We start from the raw sequence: 8,275 nt of genomic DNA on the forward strand, positions 1-8,275 counted from the left end.
AATACACTAAAAACAACTTAAAAATAGGAGGTAATGGTGGACTTACCTCCCCCACTGAAGACTCGAATTGGCTAATTCAGGTAAACGTTTATTGTATACTCCACAAAACAATAGTGAAGTATCTGAAACGTGTTGCATTGTTTTCAGAGTATATAATAAAGTTTTACCTGAATTAGACAATTGGAGTCTTCAATGGGGAGATGAGTCCACCACTACCTCCCCTTTTATAAACTTTTTTCTGTCCATTTAATCTTCCTGGTGCCTCTGTTTTGTCCTATTACCTATGCATTATTAATGGACATTTTAAAGCAGATATCTGTCAACAGACACAACAAATTAGGTTGTATGAAGGGGAAGTGGCATAAACGTTGGAGCGCATCTATATTCCAAACCTTGCTAGGAGTGACAGCCATATAGTTCATCCAAGCGAATATCAAGGCGAATAGTGACAGCACAAATTGTTCATGGGCAAACGGTTCGCAGCGAACTAACGGCAAACGTTACATGAAGTTCACGTTCACCCCATACTTTAAAATGGTGAAATGTTCATCATTGTTCACCTATAACCAGTTTGTTCCATCACTAAAGGCAAGCACATGCCTTTTAAAACAAAGATGAAAGCAGGAATGGGCATATAATATATAATGCTAAATGGGAGAATTAAATTGCAAAAAAAAAAATAATAATAATAACTGAAATTTTGGATGACAGATTGGCTAGCTCAGTGAGAAATGCTGACACGTTTTTACTTATCACTGCATTTACATGGAAAAGTTTTGCCTTACACTGCCTTCAGGTTTTGTTAAATGCCCTTTGCTTTGTCGCCCTCTAGTGGGCAATGGGGAAATGAATGCTACTATCCTTACTTTTTGCTAAGTTTGCTTTTCTGTACTTCCTTTCTCATTGAGCAGAAATGATTGTTTTCTTGTTCTGTTTTACCCCCTAGTGGTGAGCTGAGGCTTCAGTCTCAGTTGAAGGTAGAAGCAGCAACTGCTTGACAGCCTGTCACCTCAGTAACTCTGCACAGCTAGTAAGAGCACAGTCCTAATGAACTCATTAACAAGAGCTCATAAAAAGGAAGAAAACATCATCTCCTCTGTCATTCTGGTTTCTTCTCTTTCACCCCTTTAAAAGCTATACAAACCATGTCAAGAACTATGACTCCCAGTATAGCATTTACAGTACATGCTGGTAGATGTAGTTCTATACTTCTGATAGCATGATGCATCTACCTGCAGTGTCTAAGCACAGCTTTCCTCCTGCCATAGCTGGAACAGGAGAGCTTGGCTCAGCTGAGCATTCGTGATTGCCTGCACCCTGGCACAGGAAATGTCCCATCATCCCGGCACAGTGGACCACCCTGTGTCTTTACACCTAGGGCTGCGCAAACAATTTTCAATGTCAGGGACTGAAATACAGTTTCACAAAACAAATCTCAGCTGAATGTTGAGTGACCAATCTCCATCTCCCATTCAGATCTGCAGAACAGAGGAGGTCAGTGCAAATGTTTTCTGCTTATATTGCAGAACTGGACGATAGAGGGAGATGACTCGCTCAGAAATCGGCACAGCACGTTTTTAGAGTTCATTTCTGCATGCATGCGAGTAACCAAAATCACCCATAAATAGTCATCACTACCTAATTTATGTGCAAGAAATCAACCTAATGGTGCCCACACATGGTACAATTTTTTCATTTTGTTCCATTAGATAACTTTGTTGGATTATTCCGTTACATCGAATATAAAGATTTTTCAACATGTCCATTGGATTTTTATTGAAAAAAGGGGATCACCATTTGTTTTTCTTTTGAAAACAAAAAATATTATGTTCGGCTTTCATTTGATTTGATCATTTTATTCAAAGAAATGGGAAAATCAGATGTTTTTCTTGTACCATGTATGGGCACCATAAGGGTAGCCGTACATTATAAAATCTCATTTAACAATCTTTGTGCTGCTTCTCAACACTTAACTGTCTGAACAAAACTATCTACATGACATACCATCTGCTGAACCTTATAAAACCTATGTGCTAAGGTGTCCACTAATGATACAATCTGGATTGTACAATCTTTCCATTTCCATGTAATCCATTCAAATTATGTTTATTTGTTTTTCCCTTCTACTGCATAGTTTTGGTAAGATTCTACAATCAAGATTGTATGATTAGTGGGCACCTTCAGTGAGAATGAAGGGAGATGTCAGAGTCAAGTTGCACAGTGCGTGAGAGTGACAGGTCTGGCTGGCTGCGTATGACATCACAGCTAGAGCGCAGCACTGGTGCTAAGTAACAGGTCTAGAGGAATCCCGGAGCTGAGTGAGCAAAACATCCCCCCTCTCTCTCTCTCTCTCTCTCTCTCGCTCTCAGCACAGACACTGCAACGATTGACACTTCCTGGTACGGCAGGAAAAAAAATCTATTTGTTTTAAAATGCCCATTAACGATGCAACCTCCCAAACAATCTCCCGGTCCAGTTGATCGGCAATCGTTTGGTGCACAAACGGGGAGAAAACATATAATACAATCCGACTCAGTCATTGCGATCATTCTGAAACACAGATCACCGTAACGATCAATGCATCGATCATTCGTTGTCGATCAGTACCACTAATGCTGCATGAGCCCATCGATCGTATATTCGATCGTTGGGGAGATTGTACCGTTAATGGATACCCTAAACCTGGCATAATGAGAACGAATATCCACTGAGTCATGAATCAGTTTACAGAAATACAATGGGGGCTTCTGCTGCCCCACAACGTATCCCCTATTGGGGTAACCTGCCTGGTCTTTCTCCACAAGAAGTTGTAGCTTTCACCCTTGTTACCCCCAGAAAACTGCATCTATCAGTAAACTTTCTATGCAAGCTGTGCAGGAAAGAGCAGCGATAGAAATGGGACTGCACATCCCTCGATTGCTTTCTAACAATGTCCTCACTGCTACGGTTCACAGAAATATTGCATGCCCCCTCCCCCAGCAGGGTTACCTGTATCCTCCTGCAGGACTGGCTGGTGCTGCTGCAGCTTCTGTTTTTGCATCTTAGTTGCTCCATGTCTGTGTGTCTTTGTAATGTAGTTTGCAGCTCCTGTAGGATTGGAGGTTTGAAACTTTTTTGTTTTATTTTTGTGATGTTCCTTTAAACTGATGCTGGTGTGAAATACTTGCAGCTCTAGTTGCTATTCTTTACCCCCAGCTGGTGGATGGATGTTGCAAGATGGATCAAAGAAATAGTGCTGATGAAATGCATTCAGAGTCCTCTGTCTCACAAGCTACAGTATTCTTGAGCTGCTCCAATCCTAGGGAGACAGGCTGTGTAGGAAGCCTGCCCTGGCTTTTATACACTACCTCCCTCTACTTTGTGGTGGGTGGGCATGATTCTCTGGTGCTTCCCACCCCCTCCCACCTCCCCAAAAAATAAGTGAACGTTAATCAAGAACAAAAAAAACCTGGGAGTCATTCACTAGTTTTCTTGTGGCAGGGCTGCTGTTTGGAAAGGTATGGCTTCACAGTACCACTGCTGCTTTCTGCTTGTGGAAGTTTTCTGTCAACTTTCACTGCTGCTGGGTCAGTGCTGCTGATTACCAGCAATGGCTGTGATGTGACATAGACGACTTCTGTCCTGCTGCAGTTACAATGCCAGCCGGAGCAGTCAGCAGGAGGATCCAGACTGTGTTCACACAATCACTGGGGAAGAGTAAACTGGGAGCGCCAGTCTGTAATTAGGGGGAGCTAGCAGGGAAAATGATTCAATGGGGGAACCAGGGAAATAAATTGGGGGAACAGAACAAAAAAATCACATCATGGATTATAGTATTGTAAACAGTGTGCACATATATCTACGTCTGTCTTTCTGTATCTATTTGTCAATCCATCAATCAAATAATCTGTCTAATCCATATCTATCTATCTATCTATCTATCTATCTATATGTCTGTCTGTCTAGAACATGAATGTTTAATTAAGCACATGGTAACTGAGAGTAAAAAATAAATGTTTACCCTTTACAAATAGCAATACCGTAAAAATGAATGTTATAGGACAGTTGCACTTTTATTAGGAGTTTTGTGTATGTCACATAATTACTTACTAAATATATTTCTATTTATAAAGGGTTATTTTTTTATTCTGAAGTTGAACCACCTTTTGCTTCATTTTCTCCCTTTTTCCTCATTCCATTATTTATCTATCTGTCTGCCTGTCCATGCGTCTCTCTGTTCATTTGTCTATCCACCTACAAATGTATCTATCTATCTATCTATCTATCTATCTATCTATCTATCTATCTATCTATCTATCTATCTATCTATCTAGTCTGTCTCTGACTATCTCTCTGTCTTTTTATCTCTATCCGTCTGTCTATCTGTCTGGCTATCTAATATGTCTATCTCTCTGACTATCTCTTTATCTGTCTGTCTATCTGTCCATCTATACATCCAGTTTTAAATCTATCTATTCATCCATTAATTTATAAATAAATAAATAAATCTATCTATCTATCTATCTATCTATCTATCTATCTCTCTATCTATCTATCTGTCTCTCTATCTATCTATCTGTCTCTCTATCTATCTATCTGCATCCATCTAGCTAGCTAGCTAGCTATCTGTCCATGCATCTATAATCTATCAATTTGTAAATCTATCTATCCATCCATTCATGTATAAATCTATCTTTCTATCTATCGATTGTATCTATCTAATCTGTTTATCTTTCCCTCTCTCATTCTGTCATTCTCTCTATACATCTGTAATCTATAAATGTATATATCTACTTCTATTTATCTACCCATCTATAAATGTATATATCTACTTCTATTTATCTACCCATCTATAATCTATAAATGTTTATATCTATGTCTTTTTATCTATCCATCTATAATCTATAAATGTATATATCTATTTATATTTATCTACCCATCTATAATCTATACATTTATATATCTATTTATCCCTACCTGTCTGTCTATCTCTCTGCCTATCTCAATCTGTCCATTGATCTATCTATCCATTTTTTTCAACTCTTTAAATTTATTTTTTATTATTACAGAAAAAAATGTATTAAACACAATACAGTATAAATGTAATTTCCTCAGCTTGAGAGTGTGATTCGATGCTTGGCAATTTTCTCTCTGATGCGGGAAATCTGTGATTTTATCAAGCAATCAGCATGATGAAGCTGTTTCTGTTTTGTTCGAAGTTTAATCCCCATCACACCATAGGGCCATATATAAGTGGGAAACCAACATACGGAAGGTGAACGTACAATCTCGATACAAATAGTATCCAGGGCAGGATTTACTCTCGAGACTCCAGAGCTGCAAAACAAGCGTGCTGCCCACTAAGCTGACCACTGACCACAGACTCGCGTAGAAAGCACTCGCATTACTACTGGAGTAAATCACTCTTACATTTAACAACATCTAAATATTGCTGTAAAAAAATATAGAGGCGGAAGAGAGAGAACACATTTTTTCCAAGTAAAAAAAAATGGACAAACAGCAAAATTGAACTTACAGTAATTAATTTCCACCTGTTGGTTTACTACACCAGCCATTACATATAAAACATACGTTTTACAAGCGCTTGAAAGTCTCCATGCAGCTCTTGTGTAAAAATAGGGGCTTTGTTGTTTTATTGCCACATTTTTGCTAGAATTTTTTTTTTTTTTTTTGAAAAAAGAATAGATGGTAATAATTTAATATACGCCATATAGCCTGTGTGTGTCACCTGGGGCAAATATACATTTGAAGCGGCTCATACCTCTACTTATATTGTTTCTATTTCTAATACGCTTCCTTCTATCTTTTTTAAGCTAAAGGAGTTGTGTGAAGCAATTTGACAACTGCCTAGTATCAAAATGACCATAACCTGTAATGAGTGAAAGACGCTGTTGCTGATCTCATTTGTAAAATGTTCCGGCATCCGCCTGTGAGGAGGGAGGAAGAGAGAGCTTAGCGCGGAATCACAAGCACAGCGGTAAAATCGCCAGCAAACACCAAGATAGAGAAGGAGGGTGACTCAAGATCTCTCCTGAACACAGAGTAGCTGCATGAATTGATATCTTATGCAGATGTAGAAATAAAACGTGGTGGTCGGCAGATACAATTCACAAGTCGAATAAAGCGTGACGTCACACATACCGGTGCGTAGAAGGAGGCTAATTTCGAGCGTTTGCTCTTCCACAGTGTCTGAGTGACTCAGAAATATCTGTCAGACTACTCGATCCTTGCACTCAACCATTAGCCACCTTCGACGCACGGGTATGTGTGACGTCACCACAGCTTGCATAGCAGTGGCAACCACCCCGTTCTCTTTTTACAGCTGCATGATTTATCCTACAAATGGTCTGAGCACGCTAAAGCGGCATCCACCAATACCCTGATCCATGCTCCAGGTTTCACTGGCCGTAGACGCCACCGCAAGGCAGAGGGTGCAAATCCCATGACTCGAAAATCTATTCAGATGCCCCATTAGAGGGATAAACCTCCCAATCCTTGAATAATTACAGCACGGCTAAGAAGGTGGTGAGAAACTTTATTCTGGACTTACAGGCGATAGTAGAGGCCGAGGCCACTAACCGTCATTAAGCAAAAAACAAGATCAACACACTAATGGATTAGATGAAGCAGAAAAATGCATCCTCTTTGCAAAAGTGCAAAGAGGAAGTAGAAGCGACCACAACTTAACTGAATGCAATGCTGAAGCAGAATAAAATCTTCCGTAAAAAAATTGAAGGATGTAGAAAATAGGTCTCACCGCCATAACCACAGATCCATTAGGCTCCCAGTGACTTACAAGTCAAACCCCTGCGTATTTTTTTGCCCACAAATCCTACCACAGCTGCTGTGGCTAGAGGGCGCCTATCAAGTGGAAAGGGCACATGGTGTTGGTCCCACCAGGTCTGATATCACCACAGCAACGACTCGATGATATGGTACCTGGACTTTAATGACAAGACTATAATCCTGCATGCCTTGAATGTAAGGAGTGAACTCTTCTCTGTCAAGATTTTAAACTAAGCATTTTGGAAACTTGTCTTTAGAACCGACTAGATGCAGACAGGCTTTTAGCAAGATGTGCATTGCTTTATTCCACCTACAGTACAAATTTGCTTTGCTGTACCTTGCAGTGAGAGACAGGGATGTCAAGATCAGCTTCTATAAAGATCAAGCTGAAGCTGAAAAGAAACTCTCACATAACATATACAGAGCCAAGATGATAGGCGTAACAAAGACAGTTGATCATATTTGCCAATAAATGCCATGTGAATGTAAAAGAATCCTGGGTTTTCGTATAAGCTGCCTGATCTATGACTTTAACAGCACTATATTTGCTGCCCAATGTGAACTCTTTGGATAAGATGGCTCCTGGTAAGGGTTAGCCACACTTCAGGAATTTTTGGATGTTCATTTAGCACTAGTTTGCACATTACTCCAGAACTCATGATGATATTGAAAAGAAGACTATTAAAAATAGTGACATAGAATGTCAAGGGCCTTAGGTCTCCTGTGAAAACGGACCAGATCCTCAGATGCCTAAAAAAGTTACAAGGAGACTTTGTCCTTTTCCACGAGACCCATTTAGGTAAGTAAGAAGTTAAATAAATGAACATCACCAGCAACCACCAAAAATTTACCATTTATTACATTGATCAACAAAAAGCTGAATGGAAACAAAGATCGTGGAGGGCAGATGGGTCTAGTGAAGTTGCCAGAAGACACTCTGGTCATTCATAATAACATATATGGACCCAAAAGTGATAATCAGCAAGTGATACAAGAATGGCGATGGGTATTCCCAGGAGAATTATGGGAAGATTGGAATGAGGTCATAAATGTAGGGGATAATAAGTCAGACATGTAGCCAAAAGTAAAGGATTACACCTACATACTTCCTAATACAAAAAAAAATACGTATAATATCCCATGAAATATGTTGGCACTTTATAAATACAATAAATAATAATAATAATAATTAACCCCTTACCTCCCCTAATATAGTTACCAAAATAAAACACTTTAATTAAAAAAGTGACATTAAAAAAATACATCATTAGTTACCGTAGAAATGAATTTTTTTTAAATATGTATGCCAACAGTGTACATTACGGTGTTTTTTTGCAAATAAGGGCTTGTAATTAGTGACAGACACAAAACTGAAAAAAATGCACCTTTATTTCCAAATAAAATATTGTTGCCATACATTGTGATAGGGACAAACTCTAAATGGTGTAATAACGAACAACAAATGGGCAAATAAAATATGTGTGTTTTT

General features: G+C 39.0%; 1 protein-coding gene across 2 annotated transcripts in view; it reads right to left on the reverse strand.

Moving 5' to 3' along the window:
- The window catches only part of IGF2 (insulin like growth factor 2), a 53,574-nt gene extending 50,275 nt beyond the window's left edge, over nucleotides 1-3,299 (reverse strand). For both annotated transcript variants that reach the window (XM_068261294.1, XM_068261293.1), the window contains exon 1: nucleotides 2,989-3,299. In XM_068261294.1, the coding sequence (XP_068117395.1) occupies nucleotides 2,989-3,054 (66 nt within the window). In that variant the 5' untranslated portion in view covers nucleotides 3,055-3,299. The remainder of the gene's footprint in view (nucleotides 1-2,988) is intronic.
- Between the last annotated feature and the right edge of the window lie 4,976 nt (nucleotides 3,300-8,275).

Source organism: Hyperolius riggenbachi, chromosome 11 (assembly GCF_040937935.1).
Source record: "Hyperolius riggenbachi isolate aHypRig1 chromosome 11, aHypRig1.pri, whole genome shotgun sequence".
NCBI lineage: Eukaryota > Metazoa > Chordata > Amphibia > Anura > Hyperoliidae > Hyperolius > Hyperolius riggenbachi.